The sequence below is a fragment of the Anser cygnoides genome, chromosome 25 (assembly GCF_040182565.1).
Source record: "Anser cygnoides isolate HZ-2024a breed goose chromosome 25, Taihu_goose_T2T_genome, whole genome shotgun sequence".
In the NCBI taxonomy this organism is placed as follows: domain Eukaryota; kingdom Metazoa; phylum Chordata; class Aves; order Anseriformes; family Anatidae; genus Anser; species Anser cygnoides.
In genome coordinates, this window is record NC_089897.1 from 1,316,291 (window position 1) to 1,332,744 (window position 16,454).

General features: G+C 64.5%; 1 protein-coding gene across 1 annotated transcript in view; it reads right to left on the reverse strand.

The window, feature by feature from the left end:
- GRM4 (glutamate metabotropic receptor 4) overlaps window positions 1–12,903 on the reverse strand; it is a 45,376-nt gene extending 32,473 nt beyond the window's left edge. The window contains exons 1-2 of the mRNA XM_066982986.1: window positions 12,749–12,903; window positions 4,250–5,014 (exon numbers count right to left, since the gene is read on the reverse strand). Of these exons, the coding sequence (XP_066839087.1) occupies window positions 4,250–4,768 (519 nt within the window). The 5' untranslated portion in view covers window positions 4,769–5,014; window positions 12,749–12,903. The remainder of the gene's footprint in view (window positions 1–4,249; window positions 5,015–12,748) is intronic.
- Between the last annotated feature and the right edge of the window lie 3,551 nt (window positions 12,904–16,454).

Genomic DNA, 16,454 nt, shown 5'->3' on the forward strand with positions numbered 1-16,454 from the left:
GGGGGAAAAAACCTCCTTTCTCCTTTATTTTGAACAAAAATACGGTCAGCATCATTCAGAAACACCCCCAACCTTGAGAAAAGCTCCCCCAGGGTCAGAGAGCAGGCAGAAGCCGGGGTTAGGGGTACAATCCTGCCCCCCAGGCCCCTGGGTCAGGTTTGCTGGCAGTGCACCAGTGTGGTCAACCTCAAACTCTCCCCTGACACCTCCACCGCAAAAGCACCTGGGCTCGAAACCCATTTCATCAGCACCGGCTGACGATAGCGCAGCATTTTGTCTAACAGCAGCATTTTGTCTAACAGCAGAGGATCATAATCTGCTCCAGATTGGAAAGATTCAGACAAAGGCAGCAACTTGAGCACGGCCCCCAGCCGAGGTTTGCAGGGATGCAGTGCTCCGACGTACAGCAGCACCGACCCCCCTGCTCCTTGCACCAGCGCCCCTGCACCACAGACGGGGTCAGGAGCAGCTAATTCCCTAACCATAATTATTAATTTCATGCGTATCTTATGCCAACCTCTGGTTCACCGACAAGATGGAATTGATTTAATTAGAATTTCCATCATTGAGCCATTTGGACAGCGGCTTTTAATTAGGGAGAGCACAAAGCACCGCAGGGGCTGGGGGAGCGAGGGGGCTGTGCGGAGCCAGCTCAGACCTTGTCACTGTCGGTTTCCCCAGCTGGAAACAGGGGCCAAGGCAGGCGAATGGCTCCAGCATCATGATGTACCCAAACTCCACCTTGTCATGGAGCTGATAACAAATTCCTCCAGTTCCCAGCCCCAGCTGCTCCAGGGTGACAGGAGACAGCCACGCTCAAGGTGGGACGGCTCGGGGCAGGGAGCAAGGAGCTCCCCGTCCTGCCCACCCCTTCGCCACGACCTGATAAACCGAGCCAGCTGCTTGGCTGCATCCTATTTTTTCCCAAAAAAACAAGCTCCCAACCTAGCCGAGAGCAAAGCTCGGGGTGCAGGGAGCCGCAGTCGCTGCCCTTCATCAGGCTCCTCACCGGCCCTGCCGCCCTCCTCCTCCTCCTCCTCCTCGCCCAGCGGTGCCGGGGGAGCCGCCGCGGCCGGGGCAGCCCGGGGGATCCGAGCGGCCGCAATTTGTTTTAATAAACCCAGAGCAGAACGAGGAAATGAACTGGCAGGAACAGAGCGGGTGATTAATCAGAGCGTCCCCCAGCCGATTTCCACCTTCCCGTCTTCACGAAGGTTATTTACCCGCTAAGCACCGCCGCGTGGTGCGGAGGGCAACGCTCGCCCCGCCACCTCCCTTCCACCAGTCCGGGGCTCGGCGCTGGGGGCCGGATCCTGCCCCGCACCCCCAGCCAGCGAAACCCCCTGTGCGTGCAGGCGCACGGGCACGCACAGCTCCCGCTGCATGCGACGGGCCAGCGTCCTCCATTAGGTGGATTAATCATGCTGTACAACACCCCGGTGCTAAAAAAGGGCTCGACAACTCGCTGCGGAGAAGGAAACGAGCGCCTCTAAGCGTCGGGTGTGTGCCCAGCACCTCCGCTTGCCCGGGATGCTCCTCGCCCCAGCTGAGCGCGTGGGTGCTCCTTGTGCCCCAGCTCGCTCAGGACGGGATTGAAAAGCCCAGCCCAGCCCCTGCTGTAGCTTTTGGGGAGTCACGTTTGCAGAGGTTTCTTTTACACCACCGTCGCTGTGGTCATTCGGGAGGAAGTGGGTAGTGCTGAGGCTGGAGAGCCAGCAGACAGGGGTGGGAAGGAGCTGGAGCGTGCCAGAAAGCTCTGGCAGTGACGACAGACAGATGCTATCGCAAGGAGGCGAGAGCAGGGATTTGAGGGGAGGTTTTTCTGCATGCAGAGCTGCGAGGAGTGATGAAACCAGCTTGGACAGAGGATGCCGCATCTGCAAGTTGTTCCGCTGATGTACAGCTTTAATTAGGCAATGGCAGCTAACGAAGGACACGTTATTTATTTATGTAGCATGGGAGCGACAAAGCCCCTGCCAGGGATGCGCCGAGCCCTCCCTGCCGATGGGTTTGGGCTGGCGGGGAGGGGACGGAGCAGAGCGGGGTGCACGGGAAGAGAGCACAGCACGGGGCGAGGAGAGCACAGCACCCCCAGGCAGGGAGCAGCTGGAGGAGGGAAGGGGCTGCTGAGACCCCATCCCGCCCAGGGCTCTGCAGCACCACTGCCACAACCCTCCCAGCAGGGCAAGGGGAGCCTGGACCGCGGCACGAAGCAGACACAGCGTGGGTGCAAGCGTGCACACAGCTGCTGGGGCGGGCAGAGGGGGAGCTGCTCAGCCCCCAGACCCACGAGCCCCATCCTGCACCCGGGGGCACCCCAAGCGCCTCCTCCGTGCCCTCATCTCGGCTGTGCCCTGCACAAAGGGCGCCGCAGCACCTTGCACCGGCATCGCCTTGCAGCGCCAAGGGCTCGCTGTCCCGGGGCCGACGCAGGAGCCAAATCTCTGGCTCCAGCCCAGGAGCGAGCATCGTCCCTCCAGGGGACAGGAAAAGGCAAAGCCGTGAGCGCAGCGGTGCCCGGGGAGGCAAATGCTTTGCTGAACCTCCGAGCGGAGCCGCCCGCGCTTAAAGGTCAGCGGCAGCGCGAAATGGAAGTTGCCTGATTTTCATTTTAAGCATGTCCGTGCCATAAACCCACTATTTGAATAACAAAGAGCGACGGCGGGCAGGCAGCGCGGGGCAGGGCAGGACCTGACGTCCCGCGGGAGCGATGTCCCCGTGCTGGGGCCACCAGCGGCTGGCAGGGAGGTGGGGACAGCGATTCCCAGGGCTCCCAGTTGAGCTGAGGGCTGGGTCCCCACGCTGGGGACACCAAGGCTTGAGCCACGTCCCCACTGGGCCACCACCAGTGCCAGGGTGCATCGGGGCTCGGCAACGTCCCCCTGCATGGTCACGGATGCTTTGTCCAAGCAGCAAAATTGGAGGAGAAAGGGAAAAAAAATAGCTCAACCCACCCCCAAAACAGCTCCCCCCGCTCCTCCAGCTGTCACTCTCCTGCCTCCTTCCTCACTGCCTCCCTCCCTGAAGTGAGCACTCAATCTTTTTTTGTCTCGGCAAATAGCTTTTAAGTTCCTCCCGCTCTCTCTAATTTATATTATTTTAATTATTGAATAGCCCTCTCGCTCGTCGCCTGGAACATTAACACGTTTTTTTTTTTTAAAAGGGACCCAGAAAAATCAAACTCCATCAGCGATCTGTTTTTCGGTCTCCGCTAACAGCCTCCAGCCCTCCCAGGAGGGCGGGCGGGGGGGAGGATGAGGAGGGGGGAAGGGGAGGAAGGCAGCCAGCCCCCGAGGAAGGGAGGGAGGGTTTCGAGGCTCAGGAGGGGGAGGCAGCATGCGTAGCGCCAGCTCGGGGCTTCCACCGCTGCTGGGCGCGCAGCCTGTTTGCATTTCTCTCTGCCTTTTGCTGCTAAGGGGGCTCTTGTTCAAACACTCGCTCTAGCCCCAGGACATTGCTGCGGATAAATAAATGCACAGCGAGGGGGATGTAATTATAAACTCCTCCGGTTTTCCTGCAGCTGGAGCGGAGGAGGGCGACGGGGGAGCCAGCCCGCAGACAGCCCCAAGCACCCTGCTCCCCTCCGCACACCCAGGGCCAGTGGCACCAGCCAGCGGTGTCCCCAGTTTGCCCCTGGGCACGGCGCGGTCGCCACCGTCCCCTCCTGGCACCCCGTAGCCGCCCCCGTCCCAGCAATAAATGCAGCTCCCCAGCAATTCGGCTGAGGCGTCACCTTACCTCTGGTCCCCTCAGGTGACAACCCAGGAGAGGGCCGGGGAGCTCCCCGGGGAGGCCGAGCCCTCTCCATCCCTGGGGGTTCTCGGCATCCACTGGGACCAAGCCCTGAGCAGCCCAGGCTGAACCCAGAGCGGGGCGCAGGCAGCTGGGATGGAGCCCCCCAGGTCCCTCCCAGCCCCGTGGTCTCATCCTGCGCCCTGTCCCGAGCTGATTGCCCGTCCGTCCCCCCCGCCAGGCTCCTGGCAGGAATGCCGGGAGCGTCAGCATCCCACCTGGCCACGAAGCCGGGGGAGAAGAGACAAAAGCCTGCTGCTACGGCATCGTCACCGGAGGAGGGGATCCCTGGGGACCCGGGGGAGGCAGAAAAACGCTTTTAAAGACACTCACGCTCCTGCCTGCCCCCAGCTGCGGAGGAAGAGGTAAGCATGCAAAAACCTGCTGGTTTCACCGCGTTTTTTTCACGGGTTCAGCCCTTGCAGAGGTGGCCAGGGCACCTCGGTGGGACCCGTACCTTGAAGAGCCGCAGGATGTTGGCCACCATGATGGAGACGGAGCTGCCCGAGGCGCCGATGACGCCGACCACCCGCTCGGGCTTGGTGATGATGGGGGGGCCGCCGTTGACGCAGCGCACCTCGGTGCTGTCCTTCTCGATGAGGGCTTGCACGAAGGTCAGCGACTGCTCCAGGGCGTGCGTGTCCCGCGAGCACGTGTCCAGGATGCGGGCGCCCAGGGTGATGTTGGGGAGCAGGTCGGGGTCGTTGTTGATGCGGTCCAGGGCGAAGAGCATGGCCTCCAGGCGGTGGATGCCCTTCTCCTTCTTCAGCTCCCCGCAGGCTTTGCCCTCCGCGCCCCGGCCGTGCACGGGGAAGAGCCCCCCGAGCGTGATGTCCCCGTCGATGCGGATGGAGTTCATGTGCGGGTAGCCCTGGCCTTTGGGCTTGGCGGCACCCCCGGGCGCCCAGCCCCAGCTCCAGGCACTCAGGAGGAGGCAGAAGGAGAGACGCTCCATGCAAAAATGACCCCCGCTCATCGCCGAAGCCGTGCTGGGGCAGAGCGCGCGGCCCGAAACCCGGCGGCGGTCAGGCGGCGAGGCGGGCACGGGTGGGTGGCATGGCTCCGGCGGCTCCGTCAGCGGCTCCCATGGGTGACGGCGGCCCCCAGGGTGCGGCGAGCAGTCGGGCTGCAGGTGGGTGCCAGGACTGGCATCGCTACGCCGGGGAGGAGAGGCAGCGGGGGTGCGAGCCCAAGCAGAGGTTCGGGTCCTTCTTGCAGAGCCCTTGGGGGGGAGAAGGGGGAGCAGGAGGAGAGAAAGAGGGGGGGGAAATTAAACAGGAGCATGGAGAAGATGTCAGCCATTCCAAGATTTCAGCAGGGAGCCCGGAAGAAAAGATTTGGGATTTGCTGGATTTGTGAGTCACGCCAGCTGCTTTGACTCAGCCCCAACAGCGCATCCGGCGCAGGGCCCCTGCCGCGCTCAGCCCCAGCAGCAGGGCCAGCGTGGCACAGGTTGGAGGGAAGCCCCAGGACCTGCCCCAGTCCCAAACCCCCTTTGGGGAGCTATCAGGGTGGGGCAGACCCCAGGGCAGTGCTCAGAGAGGGGCAAACCCAAACGCACACACCACCCTGGTCCCCGCCACCCCAGAGCATCCCTCCTGCCCCAGGGTCACAGCCAGGCACGAGAACCAAGCAGCCCCCTCAGAGCTACGCTGCATGGAGACCCTGAGCTGATCTGGGGGGGGGGACATTTCTCTTTAGAGAGACCCTCCTTCCCTGAGCACCCCCTGCTGCACCCCAGGGACCACAGCCCCCTCATGTCCCCATCGATGGCCCCAGCCGCGAGCGAGCTGCTGCCGTTAGCAGCCCGCCTGCATCCCCTGCACGGCCGGGGTCAAAGCCACGGAGATGCTGAATGAGCACGATCCGAGGGACGGGGCAGCCAGGGGCCGATTCCCAAATTTCTTCTCCGTTCCCAGCCACGAGGCCACTGCCATCGCCTGCCTGCACGCCCTGAGCACCGCGCCGCCAGCCACGCAGGCGCAGAGCCGAGCTGGGTCTTAAGCGAAAGCAGACCCGGCCAGGCACCGAAGGAACCAGGAATTACGTATCCGAAACGCGCCCCTAAGCACCGCGGCTCGCACCGCTCTCCATCCGGGCTGCTGAGTCCTGCATCGGCCGCTGCTTCTTTGCGAGCACCAGGTATCGACAGCTTCCAGCGGGGAGTATCGACAGCACCGAGGGCTCGCCCAAGCTGCGGGGAGAGTTTGGCTTTCTGCCCGCCCCGGGCAGGAGGAGCCGAGGCTCAGCGCAAAATTAAAAGCAGCCGGGATGGGCAGAGGAGAGCGGCTGGGTGTGAAGGTGCTCGGCCCCGAGCTGGTGCCCCCAGGGGGGGAAGGAGGGAGCGAAGGGCTCACGGGGAAGCTGGAGGCAGCGCTGGTGGTGAAGGCACGGGGAGCGGTGCCCGAGCGATGCCCGCGGGCTGTGCCTCATGCAGCAGTTGAAGAACAGCTCTGCTTTTTAGCATTTCCAATGCCCCGTCCCACCACGCCACGATGCCCCTCGGCTGGGCACAGGGTGCTGCAATCCCGGCTCAGGGAGCCCAGGGCTTGCTGCAGGATCCGGCTCCTGCTCCTTGGAGGTGCAGAGGTGACCTGGACGAGTGCAGGATCCCCGATCCTGCTCCCAGATGGCTCAGCACGATCCCACCAGCACAGCCGTACCACGGACAATTCCTCAGGCTGGGGAGCGGGTGACGGCTCAGACCTGCCCCAGGCTCCTTAGGAATCTTTTTTTGGCGACAGCACCTTTTGTCAGGCTGTGCGCACACCCACACCTGCATCCCTTTGCCCACCTGCATCCCTTTGCCCCCCAGCCCCGGAGGTGCCCCTGACCCAGCAGCACAGCCCCTGCCTCAGTTTCCCCCCCCTCGCAGCCTGGCTGCTGCCTCCAAGCAGCCGCTGACGGATGCTGCGAGGGCAGCGCGTGATTAATGCAAGGCACCGAAAAGCAGAGGCGAGCGAAGCCGGCAAATGCATTCCCCAAGCAGGACGGGCTGGAACAGCGAGACCCGAGAAGCAGCCTCAATTCCTCTCGGCTCGAGCACAGAGCCCAGCATCTGAGCCCGCGCCCGCCTGGCCGGATCCTCAGCCGGCCCCATGGGGGGGCTGCTGCTGGAGCCAAGCCCCTTTACACCCGTGGAGGAGCCGTTCGGAGCTCCTCACCCCAGCTGGGAGGGCCCTTGCCTCAACTCACCTCCATAAATAATGCACATCCCTGCCCGTCGGAGCCACTTGAAGGCCCATCTCCAAAGCGTTTCTGACAGCCGGGGCTTTTAAGCAAGGCGAATTACCCGGTGCCGAGCTCTCTGTTTCCAAAGGCAGCACCCGGGGAGCGCTGCGGCACGAAAGCCGCCCCGCCGCCGCCTGCGAAGACATCTCCCACTGGGACAGCCCCACGGGCACGTCCCTGCAGGAGCTGGGGTCAAGGAGAGGGACCCTGGCCCCGCGGGGACAGTGCCACCCCCCCAGGGCTTTGCGAGCACCGTGCCGTGCATCGGCACCGCGGCAGGGGAAAGCAGCTCCCGCCGCACCCTGGAAGCGGGTCGGGTTCTGCTATGAAGAAGCAGAGGATGGGGAGACCCCAGGGTGGTTTTAATGCCGCAGCCCTACCCCCACCCCGTGCAGCCCCGTGCTTGGGGCAGGCTGCATTCAGGTCATTTCTCCCACCCTCGCCCCAGGAGCCAGGTTTCTGCCCATCGGGGGACGGCGCGATGGAGCTCCACGTGGCGCGCGCGCCGAGGAAAAGCCTCCTCGCCCCAGCCCGCAGCGGAGCCCCCAGAGCCCACAGCCTCTTCCTTTCTTCTTTTAAGCTTTTTCCTCTCTGTTCTCTCCCCTTTGTGCCTCCTTTGATCATATAATCTGAACGAACTGAAGGTAAAAATATCATGGCAGGCAAGAAAAAAGCGCAAATAATGGGGAGGGGAGGGGAGAGCTGGTTTGAATCCCTCGCTGAATCATTAGGGAGATGCAGCCTGAATTACCCTACAAGCCTATGCTGCGTGCAGCCCGAGCACTCGTCAGAAGGGGCAGGCGACGAGCAGCCCCTTCCCCACAACCCCTCCCCCCGGCCCCACACGGCAGCACCCCCGCACAGCCCCAGTCTCGGTCCCGACCCACACCAGGAATGCGCCCAGCCCAGGGCGGTGCTGATGGGCACGGGACCAGTGATGGGCGAGCGGGCAGGAGCCTTAAAGCTCAGGGCAAGAAGGAGGGCGAGCTGCATCCCCAGGGGGCCCTGCACCTCTTCCCCATAAGGCCAGACCCCCACATCTGGAGGGAGACGTGCACCAGCACCAAGCACTCGATGGAGCGGGGAGCACCCCGGGCGCACGCTGTGAGCGGCGAGGTGATGGAGCCCCGCTCCTGCTCGAGCCTGCACGGCAGCGCTCACCGTGGGGGAACAAAACCGTGCACATTTGCAAGCAGTGGGGTGCAGGTACGCATCCCAAACAGACCGAGCTCAGTATTATCAGAGCGCCAAAGGAGCAAAGCTGCTGCCTCCCGCCTCCAACAAGTGCTTTGTTGGAGAGGAGTGAACCTCGCTCGCCCTCGTCCTGGCCCTGCAGTGGTCAGATCCGAGCTCTGGCAAGAGGTGCAAGGACTGATCCAACCGAGCGTATTTCCAGACCTGGCAGGAAATCCCACGGATTATTGCCCCGCCTGAGTCAGACAAATCCAACAAGCATCAGGAGCTGCAGAAGCAGGCGCTGGGACTGCAGCCACTTCTCGCTGAGCCCCAAACCACGGCAGGACAGGGAGAGCCACGGAGGAAGCGCTTGGCCCCTGCCCTCTGGGTCCTCACCACCCTTGGGCCACGCAGGAAATCCCGCATGGTGGCATCCTGCCCCCCTCTAGCGGTGGCTGTTCCACCGAGCCACCGGCCAGCCCTGTGGCATCGCCATCCTCGCCGCCAGTGCCCACAGCGTGGGCTCGGCTGGCTGGGAGAAAGCCAAGGCTGATTGAAACCCCCCGGACCCATCCTGGCGCAGCCTTCCCTGGCCACGAGCGGGCTTCTCCTCTCGCAGCTCCTTCCCGCAGCTTCTGTGCTCCTTCGGGAGCTCCATGCCGGCCAGGGCTGCAGTGAGGCGCAGCTCGGGCTCGCCATGTCCTGCAGAGCCCCGAGATGCCCACGGGTGCTGGGATGCAGCTGCAGTGCTGGGGTGCTGCCGGACACACAGCTCCAGATCCAGACAGACCGACCTTACCCAGGGCTCTGCTCCTCCCAGGACCAAGGCTGGTGCGTCTCCGGGCCGTGCGCTGCATCCCCCTTGCACGCATCACAGGGAAATTTGGCAAAATTTCCCTTCCCCAGCCTGGCGCTGCCACAGCTCCAGGGACAAAGAGGCCAGGAGGACCCCGCATTGCTCCCAGGAGAGCAGCCTCGGAGGCAGAACCCCAGCCCAGGATGCTGTGCCCATTGCAGCTGCAGGGCTCAGAGGGAGCCCCCTGGGCAGGTCGGAACCGGGGGCTCCTCACCTCCGCCGGAGCCCCCAGCCCCCCCGGGAGCAGAAGCGGCTCGCTCAACGCAGGGATTTTGCAGCCAGGAAAAAGCTCCCTTCAAAGGGCAAAGAAACAAATAAGGAAAGAAAGGAACGGCTGATTTCTCGCCACCGCCTGGCTCCCTGCAGGACTCCCAGTCAAAACCGAGTTATTTCACTGCCATTAGCTCCACGGAGCCCCGGCTGCTGCAGGCAAGCAAGTTCACGTCTCACGTGCCATCAGGCCAAGTGCCGGCTAAGCACTAATCACCGCGGCTTCATCGCTGCCGGCAGCGGCAAAGCCGAGAGGCGAGAAATTCGGCTCCCAGGCAGGGCTGGCAGGAGCCGGGGGCTCAGCACAGGGCACCGCCGCACCCCGCGCCCACCTCTCCGAGCAGACCCCGCTCCCGACACCTCCCCTGGCTGCCCCCAGCGCTCACCGCACGCCCCGGCCCCGAGGAGATGTCCCTGCCCGCACCCCGCACGTGCTGCCGCCAGCTCCTTTTGGAAAATCAAGGCCATTTCTTTGACCACCTGCTCATCCTTTGGCAGGCAGGGACAGCCAGCACGCAGCACAACACCCCAGTTAGTGCGCGTGAGCTCTTCCTCACTCGCAAGCTATTACGGGGAACTCCGCTTCGGCTCCTGCTTTTTTTTGGTTGCAAAGGCTACGTGAAGCACAGCAGAATTCAGACGTGGCAAGGGAGGGGAGGCCAGGTTAAGTTCTCCCTCAACAGGCAAAGCCTTCAGTATTCAGGTCAAGTTCCCCAGCATCCGCGCGGAGGAAAAGCAAGGCCACGGCTCTGCAGGCGGCGGCGAGCACGGATCCCAGATTTTAACATCAAAACACACCCGGCGCACCCCGGGACGCAGCCCCCTTCGGCAACCACCCGAAGGTTGCACGGACCGATATTGCAACGCTTGCACAACCCCAGCTCTACCTCTCCGCAACCAGTTCCTGCAAACGCTGGGATCTGCTGCCACACTCGGGTGTTTTGCAGAAAAGCCGCTGCTCCCTGTGGTTCCCGCACGCACCACGAACCGCTCGCAGCCCCACGGCCATGGGGACCCCAAAGCCAGCCCCACGCCGGGTACCACCACCTCCGCACTGCCCCAGAGCCGGGCCCGGGGGCTGCTGCAGTCCAAGAAAAAAGGCTCCCACTGGGCGCAGATCACTCGGAGAATATTTATCGCGCTATAGATACATATCCTTAACTGCAGGCAAGCTCTCTCCTTCCCCCTCCCTCCCCTTTTGCAAAGCAGGCCACGGCTAATCCCTCAGTTTGAAGGATGGGCTCGCACGGAGAGGGGAAGGCGAGGAGGATTTGGCCACGGAGGAAGCGTCGAGGGCAGCGTCTCACCTGGCGAGAGGCGGCGGGGAGGCAGCGCGGGGCTCCTGGCGCACCCCGGCAAACAGCTCCGGCAGGGCGAGGGGAGGCGGCGGCGGGAGGAAGGAGCCGGCGCTCGTCCCCGCTCCCGCCACACGCAGCCAAATCCCGCAATTAATTTTTGATCACCTTCTGCAAACTGGGGCGGCGCTGGCTTGGAAGGGGAGCGCAGCCCGAGTGCCGGTCCCCGGCGGTGCCCGCAGCACCGTGCGCCGTTCCTGCTCCCCATCCGACCAGCACCCTGAGCTCCCGGGCTGACGGCACCAGCCCTTGCCTGCACCCAGCCCAGAACGCCCCCCCCGGGGGGGAAGAGACCCCCATTTTCAGCCAGGCTTTTTGCAGGGCCACCGACAGCACAGGGGCACAGGAAATCAGGCCGCCCCATCGAGGAAGCCCCACCGTGAGATGTGAAGCCCGAGAGGAAGGGACCGTGCCCGCAGCGGGCGCGAAGCTGGGGCGGGCAGCGGGAGCGGGTTCGGGTGTGTTATAATTAGGACCTGCCACATCTTCAAAGCCGTTTTCCTTTCTGGGAAGAGCTGGAAGGGGGTGGCTGAGCTGACAAATCCATCCTCCTCCTGCCTGATGCCAAAGTTGAAGCACGTGACACCCTGTTTTTTGGGGAGCCTGCAGCCTCCTCCAAAGGGTGACGCTGGCCCCCGGCTTGCAGGGTCAGGCCGGAGCTGCACCTAAGCTCCAGTTCCCAGTGTAAAACCCACCTCGAAAGCCCTGCCCGACGCCCCGGGGTGCAGCTGAGCACCAGCACAGCACCTGCCGTGGTCCCCAACACGGACTCGCCCGCGTCCCCAGCCCCTGCTGCCCACGGGGACCCGCTGCCCACGCGGAGACGCCCTGCACGGCAGCCCCAGCACGTTCCCCCCCCTGCACCCGCTGCGCTGGCACAGAAAAATCCCCGCTCCCACAAAGCGAAGGGAGGGGAGGAAGCGAGCCTTTTCTTTTGGCACTTCTCTTGGCATTTGCCCGAGCTCCTCGCTGCATTCAACAGATCGGTCCAGTTCCCTTCCTCCCCTGGCCGTGCCGCAGGCGAGCGGCCAGCGCCGGCGGCTCCTCCGGCCACCCCAGCCGAATTTTGGGCATCTCCCAGCCAGCCCCAGGTCACCCAGCGGCGCGGTGCCTCCCTCCGCAGCCTCTCCATCACGGATTTTGCGGAAGGCAGCGGGCTCTTCCCCCAGCCCGAAGCAGCCCCCCGGCAGAAGACGCCGGCTGGCAGAGCGCGGCAAACTCATCGCACCGGGAGGAGGAGGAGGAGGAGGAGGAGGAGGAGGAGAAGCGCGGCCGGGCGAGGCGGTGGGGAGAGTTCTCCGTTTTTTTCTCCCCCCCCCCCCCCACGGCTGCCAACTTCGGCTCCCGCAAGCACCCAAAAAGCACCGAGGAGCCGGAGAGCTCGAGAGAGGAAAACAAACCCAGCAGCGCGTGTGTGCGCCCAGCGGCTCCCTGCCCGGAGACGGGGCTGCTCCAGCATTTTTTGGGGAGGGGGGGGGAAGGGGGTGTGCAGCCCCCCCAAAAAATAAAACCCTAGGCTGGCACCTGTCCCCAGCGAGCCGGGCTCTCGCCCCTGCCCTGCAGGGGCTCTGCAGCCCCAGCCGTGCCCGCTGCAGTGAGGCGGGGGCAGCACCCGCCTGCGGCCCCCCCCCCCCCCCGTGCCCCGAGCCCCTTCGCAGCCCGCAGCGGTGCCACGCTGGGGGACAGGACCCAGGGGTGTCCCCCCCCGTCCCCCCCCCCCCGGGATACAGGGGCAGCGCACCGCAGCCCCACAACTATTAATAACGCAATTAGTTGGGGAGCAGGGAGCCGGGGTCCTGCCGGTGGGGACAGGCTGTGCCTCGGGGGGGGGTGAAGGTGGGGGCTCCCCGCTGCACACCCCGCTGTCGCAGCCCCCCCCCCCCCCCTTAATAAAACAAGGGCAAAAATTGCCGGAGCCGAGAGCGGGGAGGCTGCAGGGAAAGGGAGGAGGGGGCACCCCCAGCCCTTTTCTGGGAAGGTTTTTTTTTTTTTGGGGGGGGGGGGGGGGGGCACCGGGTATCCCGGGGATGCGCCGCGCCCCCCCCCGCTCCCCCCCTCCCGCACTTACCCGCGGGCAGCGCACGAAGTTGGCGGCGGCTCCGAGCCCGGCTCCGCCCGCGGCCGCTGCCTCCGGCCCCGGGGGGGCGCGGGCAGCCCGGGGGGGCCCTGCGGCATGCGGCGGGGACGGCCCTTACCGGGGACAAGCCGAGGCTCCCCCCCCCCCCCCCGCCCCGCAGCCCCGGCCCCGGCCCGAGCGAGCCGCAGCCGGGCGGGACCCGCCGCGCTCCGCAGCCGCGCCGAGGAGGAGGAGGAGGAGGAGGAGGAGGAGGAAGAAGAGAAGGAGGAGGAGGAAGAGGAGGAGGAGGAGGGCTGGGGCCGGGGAAGTTTTGCATGAAGAGGCGCTGGGAAGCCCGCTGCGGGGTTTGCCGGCCTTTTAAAGCAGCAGCGCGGCGCCCAGAGGTGGTGATGGGGGGGGTCCCCCCCTGCTGCCCCCCGTTCTGGGTGGGGGGAGCGGCTGCACCCCCCCCGCGGCCCCCGGCAGCGCGGGGCACGAAGGGTTCAGGCAGAGCCGGGCAGAGGGAGGGCGATGGAGCCGGCCCCTCGGTGCCCTGCTGTCCCCAGGACCCCCCCCCCGGCACCGAGCATCAGGGCACGTTTTGCTCATCCTTGTCCTCTCCTGTCCCTGCCCGTCACCTGCAGCCATCGTCGCAGCCGGGAACGTAACAGCAGCGCTGACAGGCCTCCCGGACCCCGCCGCGCTTCCCACGGGTCACGTTCTCTGCTTTCGGCCTTTGCAGAAGCGGGGGAACCGTGACACCCATGGTACCAAGGCAGCAGCCTCGCCAAGCCCTGCAGGACCCTGCTGCTCGGGCAGCGCAGCGCGAGGTGTGGGCACCAGAAGGGTCCCAGTGCCCACCCCGGCTCCCTCTGCCTGCCCGACAGCCGCCCCCAAATTTCACCTCCCTGCTGAGGGAGCAGGGACCAGGGAGGAGGCTCCCACCAGAACCACATCGTCCCAAGCTGTCCCTTCCCGCTGCCCTCCCATAACGCGACGCGGACGCCCCACGCCGCGCACATTCCCCTGGATGCTCTGGCATCACCTTTTTTGCCATCAAACAACCCACCGGGCCCCGGCGTCCGCGAGGAGCCCATCACGGCCCGTCGACTCATTAATCCAGAGAAAACACGGCCCCCTAGTAATGGCCATTGACACATTAACTGCTCCGATCCATCACAGTAACGAGTGCGAGGTAACCGCGCACCGCAGCGCTTGCGGCGCTCACCTGCCTGCGCGCCGGGGCTGCGAGAACCCAGACCCCGCGGGGACCCCAGTCCTGGGGGGGGGGCTCACCTGGGGGGACAGCTCTCTGCGGCTCCTCCTGCCCCTCTGACCACCCAAACCCAAAGCGCGGCCCTCCCAACGTGCATTTCCAGCCTCTTCTTCGCTAGGGGTTGATTTGTGTTGCCCGCTCGGAACGGTAAAATAGCGACGCTGGCGCGGGGTGAGCCGTTCCCAGGGGGGGAAGGATGCAGCGGCTCAGGGCTCGGCGCTGTCGCCCAGACCCTGCTGGGGATGCTGGAGAGGAGCTGGTTTTCCAGAAGCTCTCAGGGCTGCCTGGCTCCCGGCGCAGCGCCCTGGCCAGGCCTTTGAAGGAGCTACGTGCTCTCCAGCGAGATGCACTCTCCTGAAAAGCTGGCCAGCCGCCCTCCTGCCATTAAAGTAAGTGGCAATATTCCCGTGGACTCGGATGCTCACGGCATCGTGCCCAGAGCGCTGTCTCCTGCAGAGCGCTCGGGCTGTTGCAGTGATTTCATTTACAGCGAGAGCTGGAGTGGTCGGCGTTGTTATTCTGCCCTGGTGCCGGGGAGGGCAGCCCTGGGAGGCGCACGGGCCCCCCCAACCCCCCCATGTGTGCACACACCGTGATCAACCCTCATCTGCACCGCTACCGATGCCATCCCCAGAAACCCAGGCAAAAGGACCCCTGCCTCTTGCTTTTGCTGCAGCTGATGGGGATGGAGCTGTGCTGTGCCCCCCCGGCAGCAACGTCCCAGCCCCAAGAAGGGCTTCAGGACAGCGCCTTTCTGTCCCTGGGGTCTGTGAGTTATCTCCAAAAGGTTCTCAAGAAGAGGCTGAGAAAAAACAGGCTGGTGCAGGACACATCTGCCCCGGGGCCGTTTAGGGGTGCAGAGGTGGAGCGATGTGGATTTTCCACTCCAGCTGCCACGGCAAGGATGCACCCAGGGGTTATTTGGCCTGATTCAGAGGCAGAGATGCACGGGCAGGAGCAGGGGTCCGTACCCATCAGTGCCCAGGTCCACCAAGCCCTGGGGGAGGGCAGGAGCCCCCCCGCCTGCCCCGGCACAGAAGAGGCTTGGGGCAGACCCTGGGCACACACAAAGCCAGGGCCGGGGGGGCTGCAGCCCCCGTGGGATAAGCTGGGCACAAATCCCCTCACCAAAAGGAGCTCTCGGAGGTGCCCCGAGGTCAGCTTTATCCTCACTGCTCCGGGTTGGGCGAAGCCTCCACCACAGGGGGATTTCAGAGACACGTGCTCTGCCTTCGAGGAAAAACGAGGGCATCTCGATGAAGGTTTGGAGTCTCACTGCACGGGGACAAGGCTGCGCCCCAGCACGGCCCCAGGCACAGGGACACGCGGCCAAGCTGCTCTGCTTTGCCCAGGTCCTGAGGAATTGCTGGGGGAAGGTCTCTGAGCTAAATTACGCAGGAATCTGGGTTACTGCATCACCTGAGCTGCTCCAGCGTCTGGGGGGTGCTCGGTGCTCATCGCCCTGGTGCAGCCACCACGATCCAGGGTGAATGGGGACTTTGGAGCCATGGGGTGAACCAGGACTTTGGGCACTTCCCTCCTTTCCTCCACCTGTGCTGCCGTGGGGGAAAAGCCATCGCATCAAATGAAGTCACCAAAAAAGCAGTGAGGAGCAGCAGCTTCCCATGGGGCTGACAGCTCCTCCTCCACCTGTGGGAAAGCTCTGATGGAAAATATCCGTATCCAGCCACTCCAGCCCTGGGAAGCCAGGAGCCGAGGTCCGGGGGATGCTCCTGCAACCAGCAGCGTCTCCCCTCCTTTCCCCGAGCCTCACGGACCGCACATCTCCATCTCTCCCCATCTTCTCCCCGCCCTCAGCCAGGAGCCAAAATATCATCCGCGCTCGTGTCACCGTCACGAATGTCAAATTACAATTAACGTTTAGAAACCCTGGCTCAGCCCGGTGCCGCCGAGATTCCCAGCACGACAGGAAAGGCCACGGCGAGCGGGGAGGGTGTGAGTGCCGGGGGCAGGCGGGGGACAGCCCAGGGATAACAGGAGAGCAGTGTGGGGTTACCCCGTGCGTGCCCCAGGGCCACCCCAAAAGCGGCTCTGCTCATCCCCCAAAGCGCACTGCTGCAGTCAGCGCGTGTCCTCGGGTCAGGGTCCTTCCAAAGATGATCAGATACTCCAGGAGAGGTCAATACTGCCAGCAAATGGATGCAGAGCCGTCCTCTGCGGGATCAATACGGCTCCGTCAGGCTCAAAACACGAGGAATTAAACAAGACGTTGCCTCTCCCGTCCTGGAAGCAGGGTTGGAGGAACGCACCCCAGCCCCAGCTCCACATTCACCTCCAGCCAGGGGCTGCAAAGAGCTCCAGCACCTCCACCAGCACCAGCACCCTTTCCCTGACCCTCCAGGGCTTGCAGACCTGCAAGGCTCTGGCACGCACTGGCCCCACGGCACAGGGGGTGCCCCTTTGCAGCAGGGATAGGAGCAC